Source organism: Selaginella moellendorffii, unplaced genomic scaffold (assembly GCF_000143415.4).
Source record: "Selaginella moellendorffii unplaced genomic scaffold, v1.0 SELMOscaffold_164, whole genome shotgun sequence".
NCBI lineage: Eukaryota > Viridiplantae > Streptophyta > Lycopodiopsida > Selaginellales > Selaginellaceae > Selaginella > Selaginella moellendorffii.
Window position 1 is genome coordinate 144,179 of NW_003314424.1, and position 17,452 is coordinate 161,630.

General features: G+C 49.5%; 5 protein-coding genes across 5 annotated transcripts; 2 read left to right on the forward strand and 3 right to left on the reverse strand.

Moving 5' to 3' along the window:
* Positions 1 to 3,125: 3,125 nt before the first annotated feature.
* LOC9663424 (NAD(P)H-quinone oxidoreductase subunit T, chloroplastic) lies at positions 3,126 to 4,017 on the reverse strand. Its single transcript, XM_002993536.2, has 2 exons — positions 3,683 to 4,017; positions 3,126 to 3,617 (listed from the first exon to the last, which is right to left on the reverse strand). Exons 1-2 carry the CDS (start codon positions 3,997 to 3,999, stop codon positions 3,176 to 3,178), a joined length of 759 nt encoding a protein of 252 aa, XP_002993582.1. The 5' UTR covers positions 4,000 to 4,017; the 3' UTR covers positions 3,126 to 3,175.
* Positions 4,018 to 4,665: 648 nt separating this feature from the next.
* LOC9663412 (DNA-directed RNA polymerase III subunit RPC10) lies at positions 4,666 to 5,107 on the reverse strand. Its single transcript, XM_002993537.2, has 3 exons — positions 5,000 to 5,107; positions 4,865 to 4,952; positions 4,666 to 4,812 (listed from the first exon to the last, which is right to left on the reverse strand). Exons 1-3 carry the CDS (start codon positions 5,102 to 5,104, stop codon positions 4,682 to 4,684), a joined length of 324 nt encoding a protein of 107 aa, XP_002993583.1. The 5' UTR covers positions 5,105 to 5,107; the 3' UTR covers positions 4,666 to 4,681.
* Positions 5,108 to 5,132: 25 nt separating this feature from the next.
* LOC9663426 (DEAD-box ATP-dependent RNA helicase 10) lies at positions 5,133 to 7,664 on the forward strand. The gene is made up of 13 exons (XM_002993524.2): positions 5,133 to 5,278; positions 5,341 to 5,464; positions 5,519 to 5,588; positions 5,650 to 5,712; positions 5,769 to 5,843; positions 5,902 to 6,021; positions 6,077 to 6,118; positions 6,171 to 6,245; positions 6,300 to 6,446; positions 6,512 to 6,649; positions 6,714 to 6,825; positions 6,871 to 6,959; positions 7,023 to 7,664. Exons 1-13 carry the CDS (start codon positions 5,146 to 5,148, stop codon positions 7,137 to 7,139), a joined length of 1,305 nt encoding a protein of 434 aa, XP_002993570.1. The 5' UTR covers positions 5,133 to 5,145; the 3' UTR covers positions 7,140 to 7,664.
* A 7,107-nt stretch (positions 7,665 to 14,771) lies between these two features.
* LOC112343556 (1-deoxy-D-xylulose 5-phosphate reductoisomerase, chloroplastic-like) lies at positions 14,772 to 15,890 on the forward strand. The gene is made up of 5 exons (XM_024667211.1): positions 14,772 to 14,982; positions 15,061 to 15,225; positions 15,325 to 15,379; positions 15,442 to 15,553; positions 15,625 to 15,890. The coding sequence occupies exons 1-4, from the start codon at positions 14,840 to 14,842 to the stop codon at positions 15,502 to 15,504; spliced, it is 426 nt and encodes a 141-aa protein (XP_024522979.1). The 5' UTR covers positions 14,772 to 14,839; the 3' UTR covers positions 15,505 to 15,553; positions 15,625 to 15,890.
* Positions 15,880 to 17,414, reverse strand: LOC112343555. The gene is made up of 4 exons (XM_024667210.1): positions 17,295 to 17,414; positions 16,566 to 17,240; positions 16,009 to 16,494; positions 15,880 to 15,946 (listed from the first exon to the last, which is right to left on the reverse strand). Exons 2-3 carry the CDS (start codon positions 17,090 to 17,092, stop codon positions 16,068 to 16,070), a joined length of 954 nt encoding a protein of 317 aa, XP_024522978.1. The 5' UTR covers positions 17,093 to 17,240; positions 17,295 to 17,414; the 3' UTR covers positions 15,880 to 15,946; positions 16,009 to 16,067.
* Positions 17,415 to 17,452: the final 38 nt, after the last annotated feature.

The window sequence follows — 17,452 nt, forward strand, 5'->3', positions numbered from 1 at the left end:
CCGTTCTCCTTCCCTAGAGCCAAAGGTATGTGGGATTTCGACCTCTGGTAGATGGTACAACGCTTTCGTTTTCGTTATGTAGATGGTACAGGATCCTGGGATGTGAGAAGATCCACCTGGGGAGAGAGGTCACGCTCCTCACAAGCACAATGCCAGCAAGAAAGAAGAAGAGATACATTGCCCCAAGGTATGGCTGAGCAAAACACTTGGTAACTGGACTGATTGTAGCTTTATTCTTTGGGTGTGGCAGCTGGCTATTTTGGAAATAAGTCTGCCCGCTTCCAGCAATTATTCTGGTGAAAGCCAACAACTTGGAGGCCCCCTCCCCTTGTGAAACCCGGTTGCTTCTGAGCAAAGGCACCACAGAGGTCTGGACAGGAACTTTTTTGCCTTGAGAATGTTTGGATTGAGTAGTAGAGCTGCATGTCTCTGTCTTTAGGAAGCTAAGCAGGACAGTGACAAAAATCCTTGAATGCCCTCACTAATGCCTCTCATTGTGTTGTGACAGAAGTCCAGAGAAAATGGCTTGGCTGGCCGGGATGGAGATTGGAAGGGGAGCTACAAAAAACTCCAGAGCAAGGCTGGGATCTTCCTGGAAGTTTGAGACGAAGAACGTGTTACAACCCCAAGTAAGCTTTGCTTTCAGCACAGTTTTAAATGAAATTGATCTCTTGTGCAAATTGCAAGATCATGGAATATGATTGCCATGATGTTTGTTCCGGTGCTAGTTAAAAAGTACGAAGAGCTCTAGCATGAGACAAGACCGTGAAGCTTAGAAAAAAGCAAAGCAAGAAAGTATGTGGTGGCTGGATATTTTGGAAGTAAGGAGTATTTCCATTGCCCATTGCATTTCATGGTAATGAAAATTTTCCTATAAAACATTTTTAACTATATAATGTGTAGAGAGTTGTGAAATTATTAAGTTTGTCATAACCTTATTATTTTAAAATTTATAATATTTATATTAAATTACAATTGAAAATTGAGTTAAACTTATGAACTAAACTTTTCAGCTCATGAACTCAAGAGTCTACACTCCCAAGAACCATGTCAAGTCAAGGGGGAAGGGTAAAAGGAGAGGGACAGTAGAGACCCACCTTTGATCCAACAATAATCTTCACTTGCACATGAATCCTTTGTCCACCACTGCACTCCTCCTCCGGCTCTGTCCGCATGACAAACGCTTCCAGCTACACAGTAGTACCGAGCTTGGCCTGGACGCACAGAGGATTAGCACCAGGAAGGAACAACGTCAAGCTCACTCACCCCCTCCAAGGACTTGACGTGATATATCATATATGTGCTTGAGCCCTGATCTCCTGGGGCCGTGGCCAAAGTGCGCAGCAAAGCCATGTGCAGTACATGGCCAACCCACAAGCTTCAGCCAAGAGCTCGTCCCCCAAACACTGATCCCTGCGAGTTGAGCTGCTGAGGCTCCACCATAAAACACGTTTGGTGTCGAGTGCTCTGGATCAAGACAGCACTAGCATCATCCTTGCTTCCTGATGCCAGCAGTTGCCGCCCCTCGTCGAGCATGCATCCCACACGTTTCTGCCAGCCATCAGCGGCCTGGGGAGCTCCAAGCGCGGCGTGATGATCGTGACGATCATCCACATCCACGCGTCTGGCTTCAAGAGCATTCACCCGCGCTGGCTTGCCAGTTATCCTGTCGCGGGCCACGAAGACGAGGCCAGCCTCCAGGGCAGTAGCTTGGTGCTGCAGAGCTTGGACGTGTACGTGGAGGGAGCTGCGGCCGGCTCGTTGAACCGTTCCACGTCCACATCGAACAGCAGCGGCTTGTGGATGACCAGGCCGTCCAAGAGTACCGTCAAGAACATGAGCGGCCTCGAGGCACCTTGTCTCCGAGGCAATGCTGTAGCATAAGCAAATTATCATCGTTAGATATGGCGATTTCACCTTGCGGCAGACGTGCTCTCCCAGGCAATCCATATCCTTGAGCAGCCTCGCCATGCTAATCTCCTGCATGTGGTCCTGGTAGTGGAGCTGGAGGAGCCTGTCCGTGGCCAAGAGGAAGTGGACGCTCACACGCCCGTCTTGCACTGATCGCTGCGGCAACGAGAGCTGGGAGGCGGCCAGCGAGTCGAGGCGAGTGAAAGAACCGTCGCCTCCTTCCCCGCCACCCCAGCAGGCCAGTTGATGAGTCCCAGGGAGTCGCAAGCTGCGGGGCTCGAAGCCAGCCACTTCCACTGCTCCACGGTCACGGGGGATACGTACAGACTGCCTGGGAACAGCGCCATCGGCATCTTCTGCTGCCGTGGCGGCGGTGGCGGCGGGGGCACCAACACTCATGTATCCTCCCCACCATCGCCGATTTAGGGCCGACCTTACACGATGGAAGGGCTTTGCTGCCATGTCTGTGGATTGTGTTTGAGATTAAGGTTTTGAGACTTGCTTGAAATTCGTCATCGCCGCTCTTTCTTGGCCCCGTTGAAACACAAACAAATCAGAAACTGTTAGTATTCATGCAGAAACCAAATGGTCTAAAAGGTGGATTTTCACTTATATTTTTAAATGCATTAATTCGTTCAAGTGTAGTTTTTTAAAAAAAATGCAAAGGTAATGACTCTTTCGAGTCTTTATTTTTGTTCTTATTTGATTGGTCTATCTCCACTCTGGTGCAAGTTTCTGGATGAACACATTGGCATCCTGCCCACAACTGCAACCTCTTGGACAATGGAGAGCGATGGCCTCCAGGAACCTAGTTGCATTTGCCTTTTCACGTGTAACTAGGTAACCCTGCTAATCTCCTTTTCACGTCTAACTAGGTGCCTCGTGTCCACAAACCAATCCTTGCTACACAGTAGTGAGCACATCGTCTCCCCTCACCCAGAGACAGCCCTGCTCTCCGGGGTAAAGCTTCACACATTGAACTTATCCCTGGAAGAAAGTAGCCCCCCATGGAAATCTGGCCGTACTCCGTCATCCCATATTGCTGTACCAGCCAACGGGTGCCAAGTGTCGCTCAATAGATCAAAAGAACTGAGGAACAAGAAGGAACATCCTGGGAACACATATTTGCAGCCTTCAGTTCCTCTGGAAGGAATAGCTGCGTGGAAGTGAAGCAGTAGCATGCACGTCGAGTTGGCCGGCGTGGCTGCAGCACCTTAACTCCTCTTAAACTTGCTTTAATTGCTAGTCGGCCACTCATAGGTGGTCAATGTTTAAAGAAACCTACATAAATCATAGTGGCAACAGACACAAGGATGGCAAAGAGATCAAACGCAAGTGCTGTCTGTTGCTGGTCGCTCAGCTTGAGATTCTTCCCGTCGAGCACTTCAATTGGGTCTAGCTTGGGCTGCCACTCGGTTTTCCATTTTGGAGGCTTGCTGCTTTCTCTGCGCTGGCTTCTATCCACTTCGTAAGGCCAGATGAATCTGCCCCCTCTCGCTTTGGATGCCTCCTGCGCCAAGTGCCAATCGTAGAGCTTCCTGTCGTCCTCGCTGCTCAACACGTTGTACGCTTCCTTGAGACGGAGAAATTTCTTTCCCGCTACCTCTAGAGGGAGTGTGGTGGAGTCAGGATGGTACTGCTTAGACAGCTTCCTATAAGCCACTTTGATTTCCTCTGTGTCAGCTTCAGGTGTGATCCCCAAGAACCTGTGGATCCACAAGCGAAACCGCAAGATCACACACAGTCAATGGTGGGCTTCGTTTTTACTCACTCGTAATGTGTTCCCGATACGTGTGCTATGAGATCCGTAATGGTGTCGTCCAGTCCAGCTTGATCGTCTTTGCCCTCTTGTGTTGCTGCTGCTGCTTCAGCTGCTGCCCTTCCTCCTCCTTGGCCCTCCTTATCCGGATCATCATCTTTGTCAAATCGGATCCATCCTTCGTCCGGAGAGCTCCATTCAATCATTCTGTTGGCTCGTTTGTTGGGAGCGTTGGGCACAGCGGAGCATTTGATGGGCGAGGAGGATCCCACCTTGAGCTGAGGACGCGGACGGCCATGGCAAGAAGAAGAAGAGCGGCTCAGCAGCATGATAAAAACTGGAATGTATGGCTGGGACAAGATAAGTACCTAGGAAGCCCTAAGTAGAGAGTCAATTTAACTCTTGTTGAAGCTCAGAGAGAGAGTGAGAGAGAGAGAGAGAGATGAGTGCCTCTTTAACGATCGCTGGTTTGGCATCACTTGCGGCCCGGCGAGATGCCCAGAGGAGACGGGTGTGTCGGCTCTACAGGAAGGCGCTCCACCATACCCTTGATTGGGTCATATTCCGGGAGCCCTTCTACAAGGAGGTGAGGAGGCGTGTTGCGATCCAAGCGCGCATTCTTCTTCTTGTGTGCTTGTGCAGGCATCTAAGCTGAGAGCCAGATTCGATGTCAACAAGGATGTGGTAGATGTGGATGCAATAGAGAGGCTCATTGTCAAGGGAGAGGCCGAGTTCAAGAAGTTCCAGCATCCAGAGCCATACGCAGGTTTGTTTTTCTCATCGCATAAGGCAATGTTTGTGTGCTCACCAACATTTCGTCCAATCTACAGTTCCTTGGTCCCCTGAAGGCGTAACGTATGCAAGAAACCCACCTCTTCCAGCCGAGGTTTGTATCTTTTATATTCAGATCTTGCAACTCTTTTTATTCGGGCTTTGATCAGGTTGTGGTTGTAAAAGATTGGGGGAGGGAAGACTGGAGCACTCACTAGAGGGCCTTTTTTGAGAATAAGTTTAGTCTTCTCTCCACCGGAACGAGCAGTTTGGATTGCCGCACCTGTAAAAGGCTGTGCTTGGCTCGTCCGCCGATCTGATCTGGACCAGCATAAAGTAAGCATGCCCATAGTTGCACTTGGCACAGGTAACTGTCCAGCCCCACGGTTGTAAGAAGCTCAGAGCTCATTCACACACACATACCTGGTGTGCGATCGCAATTCTTCCATGCGTCTTCTCCCCCCATAACGTCGTCAACCTCCTTGTTCTTGAGAGGGATCGGCTTGCTGATCTGAGAAGGAAGAGGCGTGAACGAGGAGAGAAAGCAGGAGAGCAAACCTTGAGGTCCACGCCGAAAATGTATGCACAGGTGGGGCAAAAGTATCTCAGCCTGCCAGCGTGCTCCACCAGCAGCAGGCTTGAGCATGTCGGGCAAAACTCCATCGGGGAACCCTAAACAGGATCCCTAAGAAGCTCTAGTGTGTATGGCAGCGGCGGCGGCGGTGCCCAGCTTTGGGGAGCTGGGCGTGCGCGAGGAGCTTGTAGACGCCTGCACCAAGCTCGGATGGAAGGCACCCACGCCCATCCAGGTGGAGGCGCTCCCGCTGGCTCTGCAAGGTTTGTGTGTGTCCTGTTCGTGCGCGTGTGTGTTCCAATCTCTCCACGCTTGTTGCTGACAGGCCGGGACTTGATCGGCCTCGCGCAGACTGGATCCGGGAAGACAGCGGCTTTCGCGCTGCCTATACTTCAAGCGCTGTTCCAGCAGTGCCACCCATTCTTTGCGTGCGTCCTGTCTCCCACCAGGTAAGAGAGCACAGGCGAGGAGAACTAATTACCTGGATGGATCATCAAATGCAGGGAGCTGGCCATCCAGATATCGGAGCAGTTTGAAGCGCTAGGATCACAAATCGGCGTCAGGAGCGTGGCTGTAAGAGTTGCTCTATCACCTGTTTTCGTCAGTTCCTTGTTGCGTGCTTGCGCGTGGACAGATTGTTGGAGGTGTCTCTATGGTAGATCAGGCTGTTGCGCTGGGCAAGAACCCGCATATTGTGGTATGTTCTCTGCACGCAAGCACCGAGCTTTTTTACGACATTCCTCTTTCCACCAGGTAGCCACACCTGGAAGGCTGCTGGATCACCTCACAAACACAAAAGGCTTTAGCTTGCGAAACGTCAAGTACCTGGTAAAGATGACATGACACACCTCTTCTTCCCTTAAGGTCCGTGCTTCTTTGTGATCAGGTGCTTGATGAAGCGGACAAGATCCTGCACAACGATTTCGAGAAGGAGGTCGATGAGATCCTCAAGGTTGTCCCTCGGGAGAGGAAGACGTTCCTCTTCTCTGCTACAATGACAAACAAGGTGCGCTTTGTCTCCTGCTTTTTTCTCGTTCCGTTCATGTTCAACGTACGAGCAGGTGGCAAAACTTCAACGAGCCTGTCTTCGAAATCCGACAAAGGTTTGTGTTGCCTGTTTGCGGTTGCCAGATACTTGAGACAAGTGCATTGCAGGTGGAAGTCTCCTCCAAATACACTACCGCTCTTACCCTGAAACAAGAGTATGTCTTTGTTCCTGCCAAGCACAAGGTTTGCACCCGTGTTCTTGCTGTTTGAGTTTTGTCTCTCGTCCACATTGGCCAGGACTGTTACTTTGTATTCCTGCTAAACGAGATGGCGGGGAGTACGGCAATGGTTTTCACAAGAACCTGTGACAGCACGAGGCGGCTGGCATTGATTCTCCGTAGCCTTGGATTCGGTGCTATCCCCATCAGCGGCCAGATGAGCCAGGTAAGGGGTCTTGGTTCGTCTATCCAACCAAACAGAGATGAGCTCACAGGTTTCCCCTTGTGCAGTCCAAGCGCTCGGGTGCCTTGTTGAAGTTTAAAGCTGGCGACAGAAACCTGCTCATATGTACTGACGTCGCCAGTCGTGGCCTCGACATCCCATCTGTGGATGTGGTCATCAACTACGACATACCAACAAACTCCAAGGCAAGTTTCATAAGACATTATCAGCTGCTCCTGACTCTCCCTTTCTCTCCCCTGGCTTTTGCAGGATTACATACATCGCGTAGGAAGAACGGCCCGAGCTGGGAGGTCCGGGCGTGCAATATCCATTGTCACCCAGTACGACGTGGACCTGTACAAGAGGATAGAGGACTTGATTGGTAAGTGATCATGGACCTCTTGTTCGTTCTAACACTACTTGTCAGGCATGACTCTCCCCGAGTTTCCAGCAAAGGCGGACGAGGTCTTGTTACTCGAGGAGCGCGTCAGTGAGGCGCAGAGACTAGCTGCAATGGTTTGTACTCTTCTTTATTCTATGTACTGGTTAGTTGGATTACATTTTCTTGTGTGTGTGCAGCACATCCGAGAGAAGGACGCGTCCAAGAAATCCAAGAAGCGGCGGAACGGCGACGACGATGAGGCAGACGATGGTGGCTATATGGCTGGAAAGAGGAAGCAGTCGAAGAAGCGCTAGAAGGAACACGTCCTGGTGAAGTACTGGCGCTGGGGAGGCAGGGTGGCCACAAGCCTCTTGCTGCGCAAGTCGATCTCTCGGGCCTCTTGACAGAAGGCGCAGGGGAAGCACAGGCAGTGGACGCAGCAGTCACAGAGAGGAGACTCTGGGAGGTGGAACACGGATCGCAGCTTGCGCCTGTACCAGCACGAGTATGCGCATCCGCACAGGCACGGCTGGAGGAGGAACCAGAGCAGACAGGCAGCCACGCACGAAGTCTGGCCCCCGTCGAGAATCTCCACGTTCCTTCCCAGCGCCACACAGGGGCACAAACAGCCCAAGACACAAGTGGGGATGTCTGTCAAGCAATCGCACAAACCCGACTGCCACCCCTCCTCGTCGCCGCCATCACCACCACCGCCGGACACAAACCCCGCCTCCGCGTATCGTTGATAGGCAGCCGCATAGGCCTCGTCGCCACTGGAAGCCATCGCCGATCGCCAAATAGTATCAACCCTAGCTTAAATTAAATCCCTTTGAAGACCATTTACGCGGCTGGAGCTCCGCGTCCGTGACCTGGTGCGGTTGCCGTGCGACTCCGGCAAGCTTCACTGCCCTGTTTCGAATGTGAACCGGCACGGCTCGAAGCTCGTCTGTCCATCCGGCCCTGGCATCAGCACGGGAAGGGAAGCAGTGCATCGTAAGTTTCCTTCCATTGCAGTATAATTGCCACAGTGCCCAAGAGCAAGTCATCTGCTTTCTGTTGAGGAATGCGAAACCAAACACAGCTTGGTCACAAAGACTTATTGTCACTTTCTATTGCCAGAAGCAGCACACTTGCTTAAAAATCCGCTGCACCACCTCCAGGGAACCGGTTTGGACTCGGACACCGCCTTCAGCACCTCCCCACTGAGTACAGGTAGCTGGAGGAACGAACAAAGTCAGCGGAGAGAAGATAGCTAGCCACGTCTCCTCCATTAAATGTGGCTCCGACTGCTCCTTCATCCTACTCCTCTGGAGATTTCATGCGAGTTAGACTGGCGAGAATCCTATCAATCAGCTGCTGGCCATGTGTAGCACTTCAATCTGGGATGTCTGCCTGTAAACCCGATCTTGAGAAAGGACACGTATAGTCAGCTCTCTTATGGTTCTTGACAGCAAGGGACAGCATGCCAGAGCTCTCTAGCAAAGGGAAGAGATCGATTTACCCTGGGCCAGTTTTTCATGAGCGTCCTGCTGGCTTGCAAGAAGTGCAAAGAGCCACATAGGCAGCCAATTTGCGTACATACCACTTAAACATCGTGCACAAGAACCCGACGATGGGGATGGCGTGGGAGTTTGACATCATACCCCAACACGGCATTATTGGAGTATAGATTTAAAATAGTGATTAAATCAAATTCTCATTGCGGATGGGCGATAATAATTCAAATAAACGTCTGCGAATCACCCCCTTCACTCATGCCTTCTTCTTAAGAATGTGCGCCCCAAGTCTTGGTTGCCTACTGTAGCTACATCCTTGTTCCATCCTTGTTCTCCCGTTACAAGCGGCTAAAACCTCACGCACAAAAGAGGATGGATATCTTACCGTAGGGGGTCTTTACTCTTCTGCGATTTCGAAGTTCCTTGTGTTGCCAGCTACTTGCACTGAAATCGGTAAAGCGCATTAGGACGACAAGTGTTTTAGACTAATTACCTTGTGAGTTGTACAGATCGCCATTCATCACAGACTGTGACGCTTCCCGCTGTTTCTTCTTTTTCCTTCGACTGGCTGTCGCCTCGGGGTTCACTACCTTCACTCTCTTCCAGTTGCCTCTTCTTCCCAACTGTCAGTTCTGCTTGGTCCACATCTGCTACTGGCACTTTGTCCCTCGCCACCCTGAGAAATGCATGGTTCCCAGCTGCAAATCGTTTTTGGACAAAGCGGACATGGCTTCCCCAACCTTTTGTGAAGGTTGCTGCTCTGACATCTTTAGGTCCTCCTTTAGCTTCCTCTGCCTCTCTGCTTCTTGCAATGCTTGCCTTTTCGCCTGCAAAGCTTCTTGTTGCTCCTCCAGCTTCTCCATCTAAACTTGTAACTCATGTATATTCTCGCTCCTCTGCTTGCTTCTTCACCCCCACTTTCTTGGCCATGTTCAATTATGTGCCGCAGATCAACATCACTGATCAGCTCTTCCCCTCCCTTTCGAGCCTAGACAAAATCACCTCTCTAGTATGCAGCTTCCCTTTCAAGTGCCAAGGTCTCCATTTCCCTGTCCACCCACTCACGGAGCTCTCGCTTTTCCTGCTTAGCCGTTTCGCCTCGTCATGCAGCCACTTCATTGACTGCTTTTTACTCAATTTCCTTCGTAAGCCTGTCCTTCCTTTCATTGAGACTCCGACTTCTCCTAGTTCCTAAGCTCGTCAGATTCAGTCATTAAGTCTTGTTGACATGCCCGGAAATCGTTTATACCTCTTTCAATCAGCTGAACCTTGAGAAGAACTTCCCTCTCATTCTTGATCACATCAAGTAATTCTCCTCCTGAATCACCTTGAACCCCTCGAGTTCATCTTTCTCGGACGCGAACGCCAGAGGAAGCTCCTCCTCAACTTTCTCATCCAGGGTGCAGAAAATTAGCTTTGACATGGCCCACAAAAACAGCTGTCAAATATAGAGGAACTAGTTCAGTCCGTTCCTTTTCTTATACCAGGTTGTTAGAGAATGCCCAGAAGAATGTAAAGCGGAAAATAAGCTTTATTTACGCATGCTGTCCCTCTTGCAGCAAACAATTTCAGTGATTAAGTTGGCAATCCAACATCTCTCGAACTGCACTAAACCTGCTCTACCTTTGACTTGGGCAATTTAAAATAATTCAAAATGTCCCCTCGTCTCCTTATGAAATGATCTTCCATTTTAAAATATGCTGTGCACAATTGCATAAGAGCATTAAGAAGTTTTTCATGCACAAAAATATAAAAATGAGCTATCCAAACATGTTTATATCCACTTACCCCAAGAAATAAATATGCAAATTTGAGTAAAATCAACACTCTACCGTCTTCTGAAATTTTGACTGATGACTTCTTACATCCTCCCAAATGCATGTAGATGGCAATTCCATGACAACTTGCCTCTTCTTTCGAGATGGCTCCCCCTGATGACTTTCATTCTCATCACTGTCATTTTCTTTATCTCTATATGTTGAATCCTTGAGTTTGTCATGATCGTCATCATCTTCAGCACGCAGACTCTGCTGTTTCATTTTCGTGCAGCTATGCACAGGACTATGGGGAACTTCATCCGGATCCACGTCCATGTGTTGGAGCAGTCCCTTGCCAGCCTCAGGGAGGACCTGTGGAACTTGGCAGGGGCTGGCTTCTGGACCATGGCTAGAGATGACTCCTGGAACCGGAGCCTGGCTGGAGCTGGCTTCTGAAACCGGAGCTTCCCCCCTGCAATGAACACTGGTGATTAAAAGCGAGTGAGAAAGAGAGCATACTCCAATGCAGCCTTGGCAAGCTTTTGAGTGTTCACAGAGTAGGTGTCTCTGATTCGAATCTGAACCCGGCTCGCATTCTGTCATCACGAAGCTCATACATCTCATCTGGCCCTGGCATCAGCACAGGAAGCAGTGCATCCTACGCTTCCTGGTTCCGTTGCGGTATGATCGCCACACTGACCAGAAAGCATAAGAGCAAGTCTTCCTTGGTGATCTGCTTTCTGTTGAGGATGATGAAGCGGTTGAAGCAGACAAGCCCTTTTACTTCCAGCGGTTTCCCACACAGCTTGGTCACAAAGCCCCGGAGCTTGACAGTGTACTCAGAACATTCCGCAATTTTCCAGGTGATGTATTTTCTTTCCTCCAACAGTGCTTGTTTCTAACATTCAACCATGCGTATTTCAGTGCATTCAGGGGCTTCCAGAGGGCGAAATGCATAGGATTTCTCTCATCGTTATACTTTACCAATCCAAACTGAACTTCTCTTTAAAAATCAGGGCTGGCCAGTGAAAAGGCTCAAGGACGTCAAACCATCAGATGCACTGAAACATCCAAACTTAAGTATAGGAAAGAAAATTACAGTGGATTCGGCAACCTTGATGAACAAGGTATAAAAAACTTTTTTATAAGCTGATATTTTGTCTGCTGAACTAACATCTTCTGCTGGCAGGGACTCGAGGTCATTGAAGCTCACTATTTGTTTGGAGCTGACTATGATGACATTGACATTGTTATCCATCCCCAATCGATTATACCCTCCATAATCAAGCCATAGGTAATATTAGTTGAATGCTGCGTCAACACACAACTAACACAACTAGTCAAATACAGGATTCCTCCATTCTGGTGCAATTGGGGTGGCCTGACATGCGACTACCTATTCTTTACACACTCTCTTGGCCGGATAGGATTCCATGCTCAGAAATCACCTGGCCAAGGCTTGATTTTGTCAAGTAAGCTTCACATTTTATCACCTTGTCCTTTGGAAACATTTATTCACACCGGAGCTTTGAAACAGGACTGGATCGCTAACGTTCAAAGCCCCCGACTGAGCAAAGGATCCATCCATGGACATATCCTATGCAGCTGGAAGAATGGGAGGAACCATGACAGGAGTCATGAGCGCGGCCAACGAGAAAGCAGTGGAGCTCTTCCTAGACGAGAAGTAAGCAAAATAGTTGGTTTCCAAGGATTCTTTTCTCATGATTGGTTATTTCGACATCATCAGATTGATCGAGAAGACTTGCGAAACGCACAAGTGAGATTTTGTCAAGGAGCCAAGCCTGGATGTTATCCTCGCATCCGACCAATGGGCCCGGATTTACGCTGCGGAAGTCGCGGCACGGGCCTCTCTGGTATGAGAATATATATACACCTCTGTTCTTTGAACTAAAAGCTCTTGTTGCTTGCGGTTCTCGATCGACTTAATTCGTAAAACGTTTCTTCCAGCTTCGTAGTCAGGGACAGGGTCCAAGAATGTACGCTGGAGGTCTCAAAGTCAGTGGATCTTTCTTGTTATCACGCGAGGAAGAATGGTGGTTGCTGGCAACCGAGTCGTAACCATGAGCACCAGCAGCAGCAGGATGATCGCAATGAGCGTGCACTTCCGGGAGCTCCTCTGGTGCTGCTTGGCATAGTGGCTGCGAGTTCCCTGTCCACGTAGTTGGCCGCCATGCAATCATATCTCAAGGAGCTTCCACCAGCACAGCCATGTCGAGAAAAATCTGGTGGAGTTCCAGCAAGTTTTTCTTGATCTCCTTTCCCTCTCCCGGATCTCCTCATACTGGATCGCCCTCTGGACGAACACCGGTCTCGACTCTTGATGGTCTTGTGCTGCACCGTCCAATAGACAAGATCTGACAGACAAACTTGAACATGTCACTCGCCTCTCAAACTTGATCATCCAAAATGTAAATGTAAATGTGGCAAACTCATGTATGCCCGAAGTTCATCCAACTTTCACGAGTTGGATTTCAATCTAAACAACAAGCATTATCATGCTATTGCATCAAAAGTCATGCAGAAGAAATGGGCGGTAGCTGCAGAAGTACACGATCTTGAGCCCACACTACATTGAAGGTGGTAGCCTCCAAATCACCAAGCTCTGGAGCGCGGTTGCACACAACAACATTTGGAATACCAAATCCAGAATCAGCATGCATGGTGTGGTAATGCCACTGCCTCTCCTCCAAGTCGTAGACCACAATGAAGCGACCAGAGTCTACATCCGGATAGCTTATATTCCCCTGAGATATGCAAGCGTAGCGACCACCTGCCGTAAACCAAAACAAGTTACCACCTAATCTGTCAACCCCATCCTGGTATATGGGATGTGTAGCAACTTTTTGCCACCCTTCTTCACCACCCTGCCAGCTGAAGACCTGAAACTCTTCAAAAGGTATGCAAGACATCATGTAGAAGCTGCCCTCGTGCCAGTGGAAACCCTTAGGACGAACATTATCTGGCGCCGCCGGCAAGCCCTTGTATGATCGATTCTTGGGGTTGTAGTGGACGGATGGAATGTACGTATTTCCAATCTCCCTCACCTCTTGAGCATCCATTAACTCAAGCTCGACGTCTTCTTTCCCTTCAACATCTAACAGAGGCTGCCAGCTCCCGGTGGAGGAGACGTAGAGAAAGCAACCGTGGATTGCCATGTACGCAACGTAGAGCTGATCATGATATCTGTCGAGCAGCAAAGAGAATGGACCCATTTCGTGGCAGGAAGGGGCCAAGCGTAGGCCATGGCTTCCAATTAACTGCTCCGGGATCATGAGACGTTCTCCATCACACGGGCTCCATGCTAATGTGCAATCGTCTGTGCCATTGCCTCTGTGAACGAGGACCCAGGTTTTTGAATCATCCATCTCCTCTATCCTATTTGCTACTTTAACCGCTGAACCTTTAGCCGATGGAAACAGCTCCAGCCCTGGATCAGAGACAATCTCCCACTCACCATCATCACCCGGTAACCATGCTCAAGACCTCAACCTAATTATCTAGGGTTCATCTGGATCTATGGCTTACACTCTCATGCGCGAGGAGCTCTTGGACTTTGTGCTATCCGAGAAGCTGCTTGGTATTGATTGGCATAGTTCATTTTTCGTCTCTCACTGCTTACAGCTACTACAGTACAGGCTTTCAATTTTGACGATTGATACAAGGAGTGGTATATAGACCACGGATCCCAGGAGAACAATGTTCACGTGCTCGAAACAATGGCTTTTCCTGCCGAATTTTTTCCAAATGGCATCCAGCCATACAAAGGTATGGGAGTTAGAATACACCATACCTTGACTGGTGTGATTTACCACAAGGACGGCTACTTTTGCTCTACCCACCATAGATGCTTGGCGGATGAGAAAATGATGAAGACTCACAAAGCTAAGGAGATTCCAGGATACCATGTATGTTACACTGCTACTTTGAGAGGTATGTTTTCTGTGTTTTATTGCTTTCTATTTATTCAGCATTGAATTTTAAGAGACATTATCCCACTTGAAATGGTGCTGATCTTTGGTGGACTTGGAAGTATTCCAAAATCACATGGCCACGGTATTCTATCATCACAAGCTGGGTTCCACAAGTTGGGTTTCATGAGTGGCCTTTTGTATCATTTTGTGATCACGAAGTATTTGATTTATAGATGATATTTTTTTTACAACATTTATTTTTCTATTTTCTCAGTATCAAAGACATAGAATGGATCATGGAGGGCACGGACTGGACTTTCAAGATCACCTGCATCAATTGTAAAAAGTAGATCCTACAGTGGTGAAAGGAGTTGTGACTGTACACAAAGAAGGTTGAGTTAAAAACTCAGGGAGAGCGCCTCGAATGTCTAACCGTAATCCATCCCTGCCAAGAACAAAAAGAATAAAGCAAAAACCCGTCTACCTATAGCATATGTTGGTGTTTCCTTCAAAACGTTCGCCAGCATCACGTAAGGCAAGTGCTTCCCCAGACTTTTGGAGTGAGTCGTCTCTAAACATTCTCCACTCCCTCGACTCCGGAGCTAATGCCATCCGAGTGTGTGATGCAAGCTCCAACGAAGGATGTCCAGCCGATAGCTCCAGGCCTGAGAGGCATCGAATTCAGCAACTCATGAGCCTCCGTTAACTTCCCAACTCTTCCCAGGATGTCAGCCAGTAGTGCTAACTTTAGGGCTCTTGGTTTGTATGCATTGCCGCTGCGATATTCCGAGCGATTGACCGCGCGTCTAGTGATTTCTGGGAGCTGCCGATGGCTTTGGAGGCTGTCTTTAGCAAATGCTTTTCTGGAGCTGGGATTTCTCATGGATGTGGAAATTTCTTTCTAGGGGGATTTGCAGCAGCTGAGCTCGAGCTCCAGGTCGTGTTTCACGGGAAGGAAATTGGCAGTAACAGGTGCGTGAGACACGTTTTCGACAGCGACAGTGCTCATTCGTGCATGTTTGCGGGCGCTCAATGTGGTACCTCCTCCAGTACGCAGGAGTACCCAAGAAATGCTGGTTCCTCTAAGATACGCTGCTCGTCAAATGATCCTCCCTCAGCTTGGCCAGAGCAATGGTGGATGGAGCTAGGAAAAAATCCTGGGATGGACCAAAGCCCATTTCACTTCTTGGATCCACGGGCTCCATCGGCACACAGGTTAGAATCCCTGTTTTCCTTCGTTTCCTATGCAAGCGATGAGGATGCTAACGTGGTGTTGTGCCACACACTTGACATCATCTCGGAAAACCCTGACAGATTCGAAGTTGTTGGCCTGGCTTCTGGCTCAAACGTTACACTTGTTGCTGATCAGGTAAACTACGAATTGGTCAGCCGTCGTATCTGTTTATACGAGCTTACACTGCCAATCAACAGGTCAGGAGATTCAAACCAAGCATGGTTGGGATTCGAGACCGAATTAAAAGAAGCCATTGCTGATCTTGACGAAAATCCAGAGATTGTCGTTGGGGACGAAGGAATTGTACAGGTACTTCAATTTGCTCAGTTGTTTTTTCTCATATTTTTTTTCTCTTGTGTTTGCTTTTTTTTGCTCTTCAGATAGCGTGTCATCCAGAGGCAGTAGAAGTTGTGGCATATTGGCGGAGGCAGCCGCGCGCATACCGGACAACAAAGATCAGTTGAATGCGGTGCTGGAGGTGGCGCAGCGAGTTTTCAAGCAAGCGTACGTTGTGGAGGGGCCTCGAGGGGAAATAGTTACATGCCTGTTGCAAGCACGTCGTTGAAGACTAAGTTTACTCAGCCGGCAGTCCATATGTTCTACCTCTTGCAAAGAAACACGGAATCAACATCCTACCTGCGGGAGATTTTCCTTGTTGGCTAGAGCAATATCCTTTCCAGCTGCTATTGCTGCTACTGTAGGCTGCAAAGAATATTATTGTACATGTCTAAGTGCTTGAAGAACAAACTTTCGTGTACGCTTACCTTGAGGCTAGCACAACCAACCATTCCTAGGCTTGAACGTGTCCGCGGTGAAGACCCAGTCACGGTTGGTCGGATCCTTTCTTCAGCTGCAAGGACATTAGCTTCTTTGCCTGCTCGAAGTCCCACCACAAGCTCCCCACCACCCAGATCGGCTCAAAGAACCTGGTCGAAGAGGAGCTGCGCTCTTGCATTTGCGGAGGGATGACGAGGCCGAGCTTTCCGGCAGTATCTGCTACCAGTCCGAACACCTTTAAGTTGCGCGGAATGCACGAAAAAAACCTCCTGCAGGTCAGGAATGAACCGGCTACCTGTCCAAACCATGAAGACACCTTGTCCATGCAGACAATGATCTTCTTATCCGGTACGAAAGTCTTGTTGGCCGTCTTCCGGATCCAGTGAGTTAGCTTCACACCATCCCAGTCCTGTCCTGGACCCGGCTTGGACACACGCACCTCCTCCAGCACCTCCCCACGGAGTTTAAGGTAGCTGGAGGAAAGAGCACCAGCAGCACAAAGTCAGCAAGCAAAAAGAGAAGATAGGAGAAGATAGTCGCGTACCTTTTAGCCACGGGTTCGCCAAAGTGTGGCTCCGACTGCTCCTTCATCCACTCCTCCGGAGATTTCTCTTTGATCTGAGTTAAAATGGCGAGAACCCATGCTGCCACGGCGTGTGGATCGTTGCTCATTTTGCTACTAATCAGCTGCTGCGCCACAGCACTTCGATCCGGGATGCCTGTAGACCCGATCTTGAGAAAGGAGACGTACACTACGTAGAAGCCCTTGGTGGCCAGCTCTCGCATGGTTCTTGACTTTCCCCACCCAGAGCTCTGCAGCACCATCGTCCATGCTGCAAGCTGCCCCATATCGTTGTGCCACTCGTCAAACAAGCCATTGATAACCTCTGCAACGTAGTCCAACACTTTGCAAGGATCCTGGTAAGGGCGATCCCAGGCCACCTGTAGCGCCTCCTTGACACTCAGTGGGTAGTCAACTTTTGGACGTACTGTGGTTGGAGATGCATACTCAAGCACGGCCAAGACGAGTCCCCGGCGTTTTGAATCGCTGTGAGCAGCCCTTCCATCCATTCCTGATTTCAACAGTAGAGGATCGTCCCAAGGGACGACGGTGGTGAGCCATGTGAAGAGGTTATCCGAGATATTGGCAGTGATGGATCAAACGGGGGCATACCCCGGGCCAGTTTCTCAAGAGCGTCGCGCTGGCTTGCAGGAAGTGCTGGGTGAGAGAGGCATGAGACACAAGATAGGCAGCGTCATATTGCGTACATACCACAAACATACACGTCGCGTGAGGGCGCAAGAGTGCGTCGCCATGCTCCTTGTTCAGCTCCTCCGCCGAGACAGTGTTAGGAACCGCAAGATTCGCACCGTCAAACTCCCATCGCACTCCGCCATCCCTAGTTCTACCAGGGTTTCCTACAAAACCTG